This window comes from Petaurus breviceps, unplaced genomic scaffold (genome assembly GCF_028583685.1).
Source record: "Petaurus breviceps papuanus isolate PSGF00001 unplaced genomic scaffold, PetGlider_PUasm1.0 140, whole genome shotgun sequence".
Classification (NCBI taxonomy): domain Eukaryota; kingdom Metazoa; phylum Chordata; class Mammalia; order Diprotodontia; family Petauridae; genus Petaurus; species Petaurus breviceps.
This window is the reverse complement of record NW_027185698.1, coordinates 38,100,122-38,115,505: the sequence shown is the minus strand read 5'-3', so window position 1 is coordinate 38,115,505 and position 15,384 is coordinate 38,100,122. Positions and strand designations below refer to the sequence as shown.

General features: G+C 37.9%; 1 protein-coding gene across 3 annotated transcripts in view; it reads right to left on the bottom strand.

Moving 5' to 3' along the window:
- Window positions 1–15,384, bottom strand: part of SORCS2 (sortilin related VPS10 domain containing receptor 2) — a 1,276,597-nt gene that overhangs the window by 8,255 nt on the left and 1,252,958 nt on the right. For 2 of the 3 annotated variants that reach the window (XM_069070295.1, XM_069070305.1), the window contains exons 25-26: window positions 14,824–14,926; window positions 323–426 (exon numbers count right to left, since the gene is read on the bottom strand). In XM_069070295.1, coding sequence (XP_068926396.1) covers window positions 323–426; window positions 14,824–14,926 — 207 coding nt within the window. Of the gene's footprint in view, window positions 1–268; window positions 427–14,823; window positions 14,927–15,384 lie in introns of all 3 variants that reach the window. The other variant, XM_069070289.1, reaches the window with a different exon arrangement.

Here is a 15,384-nt window from a genome sequence, read left to right as displayed (position 1 = left end):
GTCATGTAACTTTCTTTGCTTCCCATATGTGGGGTTATCAGGTTTCTAAGGTGTTTAAATCATGAAACGGATTCCATCTTCCTTCCCCTAGAAAACATGGTCAAGAGTCAACATGTTCTATTGATATCAACCTCTAGTAGCTGAGTAAATAAATGAAGAAGGCTTACATGTAGGAAAGGATGCTTGGTTCTTCCCCCCAAGAGTGTTTTTAAAGGGAAAAAAATTATTTTGTACTCAGCAAAAGGTGAATAAAGGAAGGTGAAGTTACCTCTGGTGTTACCTAGGGTTTGAGAATCCACATCATCATCTATAAACTCCTCACCCTGGATGATGTTCTGTGTGTCCTCGCTGTGATTGACTGGGCTGGTCATCTCCTGTTCCTTTTCATTGTGCATCTGGGCATAGACAGTTCTGCCAGGTAGTTTCCTGAGGTTGAGAAAAGAAAGATCTAGGAATGTCTCTCATTGACATGAGCCAAGCATATTGTAAACCACAGAGTGCTTTCTAAACTTATAATAAATAAAAACTAAGCTTATCTTTCTAAACTTATAATAAATAATAAATAAATAAATAAAAACATCAGTGATTTAGCATTAGCAGGGGGCCTTTGCATCCCAAACTCATGTGTGACTTAATAAACAAGGTAGTTTCTACATCACATTGCCTCCCTCTCGATGATGGTGATGATGGGTAGGTAGGGAAGGTGGTGGTGATAACAGTGGCGATCTCAAGTAATGTCCCCAAACTCCTATCTTAGCATGCTCTCTGACCTAAAATGAAATTGTATCCCAGATCATGTGGTTCAAGAGAAGGAGAGAAAATGTGGGACTTTCTCCTCTGTTGGGGTATATTAAATATAGCATGACGACTAGATGGCACATGGGACACAGCAGGGCCCCTGGAGTCAGGAGAACGTGAGTTCAAATATGACTTCAGACACTTATTAATTGTGTGACCCTAGAACAATCACTTAATCCTGTTTGCCTCAATTTCCTCATCTGTAAAATGAGCTGGAGAAGTAAATGGCAAACCACTCCAGTATCTTTGCCAAGAAAACACCAAATGGGTCACAAAGATGAGTGAAATGACTAAACAGCATACAACAACAACAATTAAATTTAGCATTATAAGGATGACACTAGTTTACATAGCAATATAGGAGTGATACTAGCTCAAATTTTTGAAACATTTTAAGGTTTAGAAAGTATTTTGCTTAGAATAACCTCATGCATTGAGGACAGGTATTATTATTTCCATTTAATGGATGAGGGAATGGAAGCCTGGAGAGGTGAAACTATTTGTTCATGGTTACACATCTAGTTAAATTTCAGAGTTTAAGAGTGAAATGAGAGCTCTTTCCCAATATCAAGTCCTATGCCTTATTAAGCCTTCTTAAGTTTGCAGATCACCCAGACTGTAGCCATATGAAAATTAGGCTAGAAAAATGAGCAAAATATTATTAGTGGGATTTATAGTAGAAATAATATTGTGTTAGATTTCAAAAGACTTGGAGTTTTCCTCACCTCCATAATGCTTTCTAACTACCTTTTGTGTTGTCTTTCCCATCAAAATGTAAGCTAGTTGAAGGCAGGGAATGTCTTGCTTTGATATATTTATATCCTGATCAATTAGCACGGCGCTTGGCTGAAAGCCAAACCAGATTTATATCGATGTATCTGAAGATTACTGAGCTCTAAAGAGCTGAGATTCAAAGTGTGAAAGGATGAGATCAGAAAGCATTTCTTTGTACAAGTCTTGTGTGTGTTTTGGGATATTGATCCCCAGATATTTTATACAATTTTGTAGTTTTTTAGAATGAAATTTCCCTTTCTATTCTTGGTTTTTTTGTTGTTGTTGTTATTGTTATATAGAAAGACTAGATTTTGGAAGCTTTATTTTGCAGCTGGCAACTTTGCTGAGGCTATTAATTGTCTCAATTAGTATCTTTGCTGATTCCCTGGGATTTTCCAAGTATATCATCATATCATCATCAAACAGTTAATTTTATCTCTTGTTTTCTTATCTTTATGATTTTAATTTCTTTCTCGTTGCTGTAGCTAGCATTTCTAGAACTATATCAAATAATAGTATGGAGTTGCTTCACTCCCCCCCACGCTTTTTTAGGAAAAGATTGTAGTGCATCCCCTTTGTATATAATCTTTGCTTTTGGTTTTAGATAGAGTCTTTTTATTAAAAAAAAAAAAGAACTCTATGTCTATACTATGTAGGGTTCTTATCTTAAAGACTGCTGTAATCTGTTAAAAGTCTTTTCTGGATCTATTGAGATAGATAAAATCACGTGGTTTTGGATGATTTGGTTTTTAATATGCTTAATTACGTTGTTTTCCTAATGCTGAACCATCCTTGCATCACAGTATAAATCATATTAGGTTATAATGAATGATTTCTTGGATAAATTGCTGTAGTCTGACAGAATTTTGTTTAAAAATTTTTGAATTGATATACATTAGTGTTATTAACCTATAGTTTTCCTTCTGTATTGTATGTTTCCCTGGTGTTTATGTATTAGGACTGTATTTGTTTCAAAAGGAGTCTTGTAGGGTGTTTTCTTTCTTTCTTTTTTCCTTTAGAATACTTTGTGAATTATGGGTACTAACTTTTCTTTAAAAATGATAGAATTGTCCTGTGAATCCATCACAGACAGGAATTCTTTTCTTTGGTAGTTTCTTTTCTTTTCTGAAATTGGGTTATTTTAGATCACTTTCTGATCTGGTAGTCTGGGAATATTCTAGTTTTGACAGTATTTCCCTATTTCTTTTGTGTTCTCAGCTTTGTTAGCATCTAACTATGCATAATAGCTTCTGATTATTCTATTTCTTCTCTTTCTTTCTTTTGTTGTGAGTTCATCTTTGTTCACTTGCCCTCTTACTTTTAATCAGATTAGCTAAAAGATTTGTTGATTTTATTAGTCTTTTCAAAGAACCACCTTTTAATTCTATTTATCACTTGATGGGTTTTTGTTTCCAATTTATCTATTTTTATATAATTTTTAATAACTCTCCTTTTATTTTAGGTTTATTTGTTGGCTTTCCAATATTTTAAAATGAATATTCAGTCCATTAATCCTCTCTTTTTCCATTTTATTAATGTATGCTTATAGGGATATAATTTTTCCCCTGGAGACTGCTTTGGCTGCATCCCAGAAATTTTTATGTGCTGTTTCATCATTATCATTTTCCTTCACATAATTATGATTTGTTCTTTGAATTATTATTCAGGATTTCATCGTTAAGTCTCCATGTGGTCCCTGAACCCATGACTATTTTTATTGCATGATGGTGTATAAGAGATATATTTACATTTCTGACTTTTTACATTTGTTTAAAATATCTCTATGCCCTACTAAATGGTCATTTTTTGCAAAGATTCCATGTATTGCTGAGAAATATGTTCATATTTTTGCAGTCCCATTTTGATGTCGTCAGTCTTTTACCTCTACTTTCCCCAGTAACTTATTCAGTTCTATATTTTTTCTTTTGCTCACCTTTTTGTTAGCTATACCCCAAATACCCAAAACTAAGTGTGATGTTGGAGTCTCCTGACATTATTGTGTTACTATCTATTTCCTCCTATATCTCAGTTTTAAAGTGTTTTTTTTTTTTACACTGATATTGGTTTCCTGTCTATGGCTCCTTTCAACATAATATAGTTTTTTTGTTTATTCTTTTTTAAATATTGTTTGTTTTACTTTTTTAGTTAGCATGATTGCAGCTACTGCTTTTAAAATTTTACTTTATGCATAGCAAATTCTTTTTCCATCCCCTCAATTTTATTTTGGGTATGTCTTTGTTTTTCAAAAGCAATGTGGTTTTGTTTTCTTATCCAATTTGTTACTTTCTCATTTTATTGGATTGTTTAATCCATTCACCTTTAAAGTTATGATTACCCCCTCCCCATGCTGTAGATACAGTACTATGTCTCTTAAATTATTTTAGCTTAATCTTTTTTAAGGTGGTCCTATTCCCACTATCTCTCTTCTCCTCATCCCTGATGGCCCCTCCTCTTTGTTACTTTTTTCCCTTTAGAATTTTATTAATTAATTTTTTTAAGTTTTCCACTATTTTTTTCCTCTGTTAGTTAAGTAAATCCTACCCCACCCTCCACTTCTTCAAATTCAGCTAGTCTTGTTCATTAGTTGTTGCTTTTTTTAAAAATGTGTGTCCCTTTCCAGAGAGGATTTCTGTTACTCTCTTTATTATTTATCATCTGCTTCTGTTTCCTCTAGACCCTCATTCTCTGGTTCATGACGCTTCTAATTATCTGGGCCCTCTCTAGTCTCCTTATTCCTCATGCAATCAAAACTCTGGAAGTATTCATTCTAGAATCTGCCCTCTAGTGTTAATTTGTATCACTGCCTTATAGAGCTTGTCACAGAGATTCCCTTTTTTCCATTGTGTCTCATACCTAGAACAATCTTAAAGAGGCCTATTCACTGAATGGGTGTTACCTCACTCTGAGTGAGTACCTTAAAAGGCCTTAGCCTAAAAGGGCCAAGGTCTACCATTGCATCTTAGGTCATCTCCAGTTGTCCTGATGATTATTTGGCCACTGAACCCAGATGGCTCTGGAGAAGAAAGTGAGTCTGGTGACCTTGCACAGCTCTCCCTTGCTCAAATCAAAGTCAACTGCAAGTCATGGCATCATCTCCCTGATGTCATGGTCTTCTTTGAAAAGGAAGGACAAACACAGCCTATTCCTGCCAGTGACAGAGAAGACAGAACTATATTGTGCCCTATGTTAGGACCCTCTCCTTCAAATACCTGATTATGCAACCCACCACTTATCTATACCTTCCCCCATTACCTTCTTTCCCTATTTGCCTGAACATCTCCTCTGTGGATCCATGTCCTCTCCTTCCCCCAATTGCCAGTTGATCCCAGGAATTCCAATTCTCCCCTTCCTGAGGGAGAATGAGTCTTTTCAAGTAAATCCTCCCAGACAACACTCAACACAAGATCCCCATCTCTTTTCACAGATCTCTTTTCACCCATAGAGGCATTCATCAGTGAAATCTCTACCCACCAAAGCAAAATCTCCCTCCCTCCCCCCTTTTCTATCTTTTCCTCCTCTGAAGACTCTTCTCTTCCTGAGAGATGACAAAGATCACTTTTCCATCACCGATAGCCTTTGATTTAACCTGGGCATGTCCCTATCCTCCTCCTCTCTTTCATGTACACTTTCATTTTGGAATGCAATCCCATAATTTGCCAGCAGGCAGGATGTTACAAGGTTCTCTCCATAATGTCCCAGACCTGCCTCTTCACTCTTGCTTCCACCTGACTTCTGTTTTCACCTCTGTCTCCTTGTGTATATTTTTTAAAAAGTCTCTTTTTGGACTCTCTGCTTTTACTCTTTTGCAGTTGTGGTCCTTGGCTACTGCATTTTCTCACTGTATTTCTGCTGTCCGGAAGGTTCAAGAAGCAAACGATCTCTTCAGGTCTGGGTTTCTGTCTAAGAATATTTCAAATGGCTCTTTTATTGAATGCCTTTTCCCCCCATTTATGTTTAAGCTCAGATTTTCAGGACAGGTCACCCTGGGCTGCATCCTGAGCTCAATCGCTCTTCAGAACACATTGCATTCTCTCCTGCATTTTCTGATGGATGTCGAATACACTTGTCTTATTCACATTTCTGTTCCTTTGTATTTCAAGCTCTTTCCCCTTGGTACTTGCAGAACTTGTCATTTCTGAATTAGATGTTTAAATTTAACCAGTATATGTCTAAAAGTTTGTAAACTTATTTTATTTTACTTTTGTTTTTGCTGGAGGTAACCTATGAATTTTTTCAATTAGTATTTCATTTTGTGAATTCAGAAGTTCTTGGAATTTTTTTGTATTATAGTGTTCTTATGTTGTAGTTTTCTAGCATTATTGTATTTAGGTTTTATGAATTGTGTTCTGGGAGATCTATAGTCCTTGGGTTGTCTCTATGCATCCTGCCATTGAGATCATTATCTTTTACTTGTATACAGAATATATTTTTAATGTTACTCTTTCTTGCATTTCTCCTAGATTGTTCTTCACTTTTGTGCATTTGTATTCCCAATTCATTGTCCTTCCTCTTGTTTCTTTGGTGCAGGCTCCAGTTCTTCTGTCTTGACTATTATTATCATTATTGTCATTTTGCTGTGAAGGACATAAATTCTGTTCTCATAACTCTCATTTCTCTTTCAAACCACTCAGGAACAGTGTGTTGTGGTTCCCAGTTCTCAAATTCCACAGGGTCTTTTGTCTTATCAAGTGTTAGATCATTTTCATTTGTTTGGTAGCATTTATTGAGGCTGCTAGACCGAAATCGTTTACCAGCTCTGGAGGCTATATTTCCTTCTGTTGTTTTATGTTTTCCCTGTTGATTTATCTGCTTATGATAAGATCTCTGGTAATTTCAACCTTTTTTTCCTCCCTGTTTTTCCCTATTGCTCACTTTCTGAGTCCCTCCCCTTTGATGGTGGTTTCCTTGGAGGGCTAGATCTCAAAGTCGCTCAGTTTTCCCACATTGGGCAATTTATGGCTCACTGGTCCTAAGTGATTTTTCTCTTCTTTTATTTTTTTTTTTTTTTTGCGGGGGTGGGGTGGGGCGGACAGAACTGACTCCATCTTAATGCTGGGCTCTTTTACTTAGACTTAGTGGAATGCTGCATAATCTCTTCCCTGTCCCTATCCCCCATTTCCTTTTCCTCAGTTCTCTGGCTCGGTAGTTGAGAATACTGCCACATTGATGCCACTGTAGCAGGGGTGAGTTTTGTCATAGAATTTGGCTTTCCAAGTCTCTGGGAGTAGGGAGAGGTGGGGTTGAGCTCTATTTTAAGCCTGGATGCATGCCCTTGCCCTTTCCCTCTATTCCTCTGCTCCTCTGGGGGAAAAATTGTAGCACAGAATTCAGCCATGGCATTTGCCACCAAGACCCCAGAAAAATTGGCAGCCTGATGTCCAGAACTCCATGGTACTACAAAGAAGGAAGGGGAGGTGAACAGGAATGAATGGATTTTATTGAAAACAAAAGGGTTGGGTCAGCTAGTGCATCCTTGATACTAGTAGTGTGGTGGGCAGTGGGAGAGAGTGTGCTATGGGAGCTTGGGGTAGGCATCAGTTATGTTGCTATTGTTATTTATTTATTCACTTATTTGCTTTTTGGAGGGGGGGAAGGTAGGGCAATTGGGGTTAAGTGACTTGCCCAAGGTCTCACAGCTAGTAAGTCTGAATTTGAATTCAGGTCCTCCCGACTCCAGGGCCAGTGCTCTATTCACTGTGCCACCTAGATGCCCTGCTGTTGTTATTTTAACCTTATTTTGGGTTCCATATGTCCTAGACCATGGAGACAACTGCAGTTGCTTTCTCTTTATTGCATAATTTCTGTTTTGAAGAAGTTTGAGAGTTCATAATGATCAAAGAAAATGTTTAGTACTTTATCTTGTTGGGCAAGTGACCCAGATGTCCCAATTTCATCTTTGAGTAAAATGTATTTCTGTAAACTCTCTCTCTCTCCCCACAGTTTTCCTTTTTTTTTTTTTACACCAGTTCAGATGACATTGAGGTTCGAGTGTCAGTTACTCCTTCATCTCCCTTCTTCCTTGTCTACATAGATATCTACTTGTGCTCCCTGATTATGTTAGACAGCTTAGCCTAATTTTCCTTTCTCTTCCCACCCTCCATCCCATAGAATATTCCTCTCCCTATCTTTTTCCATATAAATGTTTATATATGTATATGTATGTATATATGTGTGAATGCATATATGTATATATAAGCACATGCATATGTTTTACACAAATCATATATAATACTCATATATTATACAATTATATGTACATATATACACACTTAACATTATTTTAGAGTTAAGAGTACATAATATTACATATACAAATTATATATTTATATATAATTTCCCCATATTTAAATTAAGAAGTTTACTCTTATTTAATACTTTTTCATTGTTCATTCATGCTTACCTTTTTATGTCTTTCTTCACTTTTATGTTTGACCTTAACAATTTATACACAGTTCTAGTCTTTTTATCAGGAGTACATTGAAACCCTCTATTTCATTAAAGATCCATTTCCTCCCCTGGAACAGTACTCATCTTTGCTGGGTAAGTTATTTTGGGCTATAACTTTATATAATTTTTCTTCTGGAATATTGTATTGCATTGTTCTACATAGCTGGTTGATTAATCATGTGTGATCCTGATTAAGGCTCCTTACTACTTCAATTCTTTTTCCATGGATGCCTATGGTATCTTTTTTTCTTTGACCTGAAAACTGGATCTTGGCTTTGATGTTCCTGGAAGTTTTCATTTTGTGATGTCTTTCAGGAGGTGTGACAATTAAAGTCTTTTTATTTCTACTTTTCTCTTGGTTCTAAAAGATCTGAGCAGTTTTCTTTTAAAATTTCTTGAAATAGGATGTGTAGGTTTGTTTCTTTTTTTTTTTTGATAATAGCATTGAGATATTCCAATAATTCTTATTTTTTTCCCCTCCTCAATCTGTTTTCTAGGTCAGCTGTTTCTGTTATGGGATACCTTAAATATTTTTTATACTTTTTCAATCTTTGGATTTTTGTTTTAACATTTCTCATTGCCTCAGAGAGTCATTGATATCTATTTTGCCCATTCTAATTTTCAGGGAATTTATTGCTTAGGCAAGATTTTGTGCCTCTTGTGCCAAACTAGTCTCTTTCCAATTCTTTGTTCCATGGATCTGAATCCCCTTCCCCCATTTCCCCAAGAACTCTCATTTCATTTCTAAAAATGTATTTTTTTAGCTTTTAAAAAAATTCTTGCCTCAACTCTTTCATTCTAGTTTAATCTTTGCCCAGGCTATGTTTTAGTCTGAGGCTTTGCTTGTAGATGTTTTGGAATAGTTTTCTTCTTCTGGATTTGTCTTGAACTTCCCTTCCACCATAATAACTCTTTACAGTGGAATTCCTTTTATTTTGTTTAATCATTCTTCCAAACTTCTTTCTGACTTCAAACTTTATATTAGGACTGGGCTCAGTGGCATTTCTGGAGGGAAAGTCTGGGTCAATTCATTTACTACTTTCTTAGAGGACTGAATGTTATGTTATTCCGGGGACAGGCTGGAGACCTGCCAGATTTCAGTGAGTGCTCCTAGATTGGTTTTGCCCATGGCAAAATCTTCTTGCTTCCTCCTTGATGCAAACTCTGTAAGTTCCTAACCTGGATTTGGAACTCAGCCCCTAGGACTCAGCTGGAAAGCCCTGTTGGTTTGGATTGGCAGAATTGTAAATTCCCTTTTGGTCTAGGAGTCTTATCTTGGCTATTCTTCTGTAGACTGGGTTAGATGTCCTGTGCCCGAGCCACTTTTCTGATACTGCTGGCTTTTTTAACTTCCTCCTCTCCCCCAAACTTGCCTAGGAATGCCACCAGAAATGCCACTGTTGAGTACATTTCACCCTGGATCTGTGACCCAGGAGAGAGGGTGGCAAAGCTACCGGTTGGTTTTTATTTTTGTTCCCTGGTGCACAGTCTCTCCCTAGATACTGCAGTGTGCCAAGCATGGCATGCTCTTGGCCCAATTCTGTCCCCATTATTAGCATGCCTCACTCCCTATCTCTCTTTGCTGAACTGTGCTGGAAAAATAACTCACTGTGACTTCTTCAGGTTTTCCCCATCAGGATGCAGCCCAGGGCATTTTCTATTCCTCTTTGGAGGAATTCTGTGGAAAGGAGCTTCCCCATTTTACTTCCAACCTTTGTGCCATCTTGGCTCTGCCCTCTGTGCTTCTTTGAACTCAAACCTGCCTAAAATTACCTTGTTTTCTCCTCAGTTAAAAGATACTTAATTTTAACCTTTTGTTGATAGTCAATCACTTTGCCACTAACTAGCTGTATCACCTCAATGAACCACAGATTCCTCATTTGACAATTGTTAAAGTTTGACTTTTGGCAAGTTACTTCTACTCCCTTGTCCTCAGTTTCCCCTTCTGTAAAATGCTAAATTCTTTACTTGGACTACATTCACAACAAGATATTGTGGGCTGGTGGCTGGGGCAGAAGGAATGCTCTGTAAAGTATAAACTACAAAGCAGTGCAAGCTGTTAATATTATAATTTACAATCTACTTACAGACACTACTCACTCTAAGAATCCATGAGAGCCATAAAGGTTTCAGTGAACTGAGATAGATTTAAGTTATGTGGTCCTTGAACCACAGCTTTGAAACCTGACCTCTTGAAGAGAGATGTAGAAGTTAGATATGAGAATATTAACACAACACCGCTGGTGAGGCAATCATTATGAATACTCTCCCCCTCCACTTGGCTCCTGCTTTACCCTCTCAGGGATAACCAAGAAGGAGAACAATGCATGAGTAGAGCCAGGTACCTGGGAATACTTCTGAAGGAAGTTTCAGAAATGAGATTAATGTGTTTATCATAGAAGGATTTAACTTAACAACAGCTCATGATCTATCGGTTCTAGCTCATTGATTTAGTATTGTTAGGCCATTTTGGTCAAAGACAGCATGCAGTGGTAGAAAGAACTCTGAAACAGAGGAACAGAGTTCAGGTCCTGTCACTGTTCCTCATCAGCTACATGACTTTCTATAAATCTACCGACTGCTTTGGGCCTTAAGTTTCTTCACTTGTAAAAATGGTGAGTGAACCAGAAGATCTCTGAAATTCCTTCTACTTCCCAATTCTATGATCTTATGATTATAGTAGGCAGAATAGGATGGTGTGGAGCAGAGGGGTGGAAGATAGAGGGCTTTGGGAAACACTGATGTTAATGGCAACTGATTACATTGGCATTTAGAATAATAATGGACCAAAGATTATTTTCTAGTAGACACCAAAGGGATGTGCAGGTCTCTCCCTTCAGGTGTTAAGTCTCCTGTCTTCTATGTATATGTCCTCTCTTTTCCTCTTTCATCATTGGGACCTCTTTGGAGCTACCTGTATTATAGGATCTTAGTAATGTCTTGTAAGAGCAAATTTGAGAGGTAGAGGAGATCTTATGGCGAATAGTCCTATACTCTCATTTTACTCATGGGGAAACTAAGACTCAGAGATATGAAATAACTTGCCCAAATCACAAAGGTAGTAAGTGGCAAAGCTAGGATTTGAATTTAGGTTTGCTGACTCAAAATCTAATGTTTTTTCTGCCCTTGCATTACTTTTCCTCTTTCTAAGGAAGATCTCTCCTCTTGGACGGTCTAATTCATTTATTTTCTCTTGTGCCTCCTTCTGTGTCTTTCTCCTAGTGGAGCCCTGTCTCCTTTTGGGGACAAAGGGTCAGTCAAATGTATTGATTCTATTGTCAGTGTGGTATCACTTCAGTGATTGTCACTTCTGCTTCCAACACATCCTGGCTGAAAAACTTCAAGGACGTCATTACAACTCATTTAGTCCTCTAGACAACTTGTTAAAGCTGTGAATTTTAGGGAAGGTGCTGATTTGAATTAATGGAATGAATTTCTATGCTGGGATTTTCCATATTGATGAAATCACATAATGACAGTAAGGAGAATAATGGCAACAATAATGCCATGGCCATATTGCCTTTCCAGGTTTGCCAAGTACTTCTTGGCAATAACGACAAGGAGATATATACAGCATTTTTATCCTTATTCTTTTGTTGTTGTTTGTCATTCAGATGTGTCCAATTCTTTGTGACCCTACAGACGGTAGTGTGCCAATACTATCCATGGCAAAGATTTTCTTGGCAAAGATGCTGGAGTGATTTGCCATTTCTTTCTCCAGTGGCTTAAGTCAAATGGGCCTAAGTGACTGACCTAGGGTTACACAGCTAATAAAATGCCTGAGACCAGATTTGAACTCAGGTCTTCTGGACTCCAAGCCCAGCACTCTGTCCACTGAATCACCTAGCTGCCTCCTATTTCTATTCTACAGAGAAAATGAAAGATCTGAAATAACTTGCCCATGGTCACATAGCTAAGAATCAGAGGTAGGATTCAAGTTCAGATCCCTCATTTCTATGCTAATGTTTGTGAGATCTATTTACCCAGCCTTAACCTCTCTCCTAACCTCCAGAATCACATCTCTAACTGCTTATTAAATATCTCAAAGTGGATTGCTACAAACATCATAAATTCAACATATCTAAAAGTTAGCTCATTATCTTTCTCCTGAAGCCCTCCTCATTTCTAAATTTCACTATTATTATCAATGGCACCACCGTTCTCCCAGTTACCCATGATTACAATCTAGGTATCACCCTTAACACTCCACCTTCTCTCACCTCTCATATTCAATCCATTGCTAAGTCCTGTCAGTTTTACCTTTGTAACAGCTCTTCCTTATACCTTTTTCTCTGATGCTGCCTCTACCCTGTGGAGGCCCTCATGATGGCATTCCTGAACCACTGCAGTAACCTCATTGATCTTCCTGTCCCAAGTTTCTTGCCACTACAGTCTCTTCCCCCCTTAGCTATGAAAATGATCTTCCCAAGTGTAGGTCTGACCATGTCACTTCCCTATCCACCAGATGCCAGTAGGATCAAATATAAAAGCCTCTGCTTGGCATGTGAAGCCCTTATCAACCTGCTCTGCGGCTGCCTTTCCAGTCTTCTTCCACCTTACTCCCTCCAACGTGTCATACGATCCAGTGACATTTGCTTCTTCCTTGTGCCTCACACAAGATTTTTCCACTACTGTACTTGTTTCCCATGCATGGAATTCTCTCTTACCTCACCTCACCTCACCTTTGAGTCCTGAATAACATCCCCTCTTTTAAGAGAAGACCTTCCTGATCTCCCTTAACGTTAGTGACTCCTCTCTGTTGATTTTTTCTAATTTGTCCTGCCTATATCTAGCTTGTATATAGTTGTTTACATGTTGTCTCCCTCCATAGACTGTGAGTACGTTGAGGGCCAGGACTATTTTTTGCCTCTTTTTGTATCCCTAGCACATTGCCTGGCACTAATAAATGTTTATTGGCTGAATGAATAACCAGTGCTATTTCCCCTATATTGAGCAGAAGCAGCAGTAGTAGTAGAGGTAATAGGCAAAGAGATATTTGGACTAGGCTGAAACCCTAGCTTCATCATCAACTTACTAGTCAACTATATAAACCTATCTGGGCCTCAGTTACCTCATCTGTAAACAGGAACCACTAATACTTCTACTACCACCAGCCTAACAGGTGAATGCAAGGAAAGTGCTTTGTAAACATTTTTAATTCTATTGATATAGAAATGAACACTGTTAGATTATTATTATATGTTGGTTGTAATGGAAGCTCTTGACCTATTATCCAGGTCCATATTTATGTAAGCTCTTTTGAATATTAATTAGGGGAATTTGTAAGAGATAAAATAGAGAACTCTTTTATTGTTTTTGCATTGTAGGAAAATCATGCAATATTAAAAAAAAATAATCATTCTGCCAGCCAGATTTCATTAGACCTAAGCTTGAGCATATTTACCAGCTAATCCGCAGGTGCAGAATCCAATCATCAACTTCTCAGAGAGGACCTGTTTATCTTCTCAAATTCTCATCAGTAGCAGCTCAAAGTAAGTCCAAATGAAAATTTAAACCCCTTTGTAATTTCCAAGGGCGAAATTCTTTTTCAAACCACACTAAAGTTAAGGGGCATGGGGAGTAGAAGCTTTTATGCTCTAGCCCTCACTTGTTATTTTCATCAAAGGGAGAGACGCTAACACAGACTTCCAGAGTGGCAGCTGGTCCCAAGGGGAGAATTTTGTTTCTTCTTAAGGGGAAACCCCGCCCCCTCCAACAATTCCAAAACTTCCCTGCTCCATCTGTCTTTGGGTAACTGTGGTGGTGTCTCATTGCACCTGATGCCAAGGCTAACAAAGGAGTGTAAATCCCTAGTATCTGGTAGTAGATGCTCCTGGAAGCTTGACAAGCCATAAGGCCAGACTTTGGCTGGGTTGCCATCGAGATAATATTATTGCACATATCAACCATCTTTCCATCATGTTGCAGTGGGTTTGGGGCACACCAAACAGTTCAGTGAGGCTCTTAGTCCTCCATAGATGGGCACCAAATTAGGATTCCTAACCTCCCATAAAGAGGTAGCATTTATTATAAACTAGAAGCAAAGGAAGATTTGTTATAGGGAAGATGGAGATAAATGGGTGATGGGCAGTAAAGAGTGTCACTATCTAAAAACATTCCAGCAATCATGATGCTTTTTCTCAGGGTGGGTATGGGACTTTGAATTCTTCCTACCCTCAGGAAGGTCTGGATTTTTTGCATTTGTAGCTGAAGTCAAATCTAAGAGTATAATTGGAAATGTGTTCAGTCTTGTTCTGACTCTCTGTGACCCCATTTAGGGTTTTCTTGACAAAGATACTAGAGTGGTTTACTATTACATTGGAAAAGGAAAATTCATAGAATTTTAGAACTAGAAGCAGCCTTAGAGACAATATAATATGACTTCTATATTTTATAAACAAGGAAACTGGTGCTCAGAGTACGTTGACTTGCTGAGGGTCACTCAGGTAATATGGTCAAGGGAGGTCTCTTACTTGAAGGCCTATGTTCTTTCCACTTCACCCAATGTGATAAATCTTTTCTTAATGAGGTGTGAATGAATGATAAGTGAATTCTTAGGCTTCTTCCTACCATTATGTAAATTTTAAAAGGGATGACCACTTCAGCTAGAGCTGTGGAGAAGCTCTAATGGTGGAATCTCAGGCTTTGATAACAACTAGATGTAGGCAATGTTCTGGAGGCAAGGCATACACCTTACACCACATGGAAGACATCCAATGTTATTTATTTACATAGAGCAACAACTTCATTACATGGTACATACATCTATTATTCAATACCTGAAAGAAATGGAACTGGACTTGCCTTTTAAATTTGTAGAGGATGAATGCTCCCACTGCAAAGAGGCAGATAAGGAAAAGAACCATGAGGGCCCAATATCCACCACCTCCTCCAGTCCTCTGAGAATCTAAAAATCAACAAGATGGTTAGTAGATTGTCTAGGTGAGCTCCACAACAATTCAACTGATTTTGAGGAAAGATTCACCACTTAGAATTCTAATTCTATCCTTGGGTTCCTTTAGATGAGGCTTAAGTCAGAGAGGCTCCTAGGCTCACTGGAAGATTGAACAGAAGTCCAGTCACTTGGCCTCTCAGGGACTCAGTATCCTCATCTGCAAAATGAAGCATCTGGGCTAGATTTCTAAGATCACTTCCAAGTCAAGAATTCTATATTCTCTATACTAAGATTCATTCCAACTCTGACATTCAGTGAGCCTCTTACTTATATGAAAGTTTCTTAAAAGTAGGGATAAAGGTCTATGAACTTTAAAAATGTATTTTGATAAATATTTCTATATCATTAGTGTCTTTAGTAACCTTATCTATTTTATTCTATGCATTAAAATAGGATTCTGTTGGGTTTTT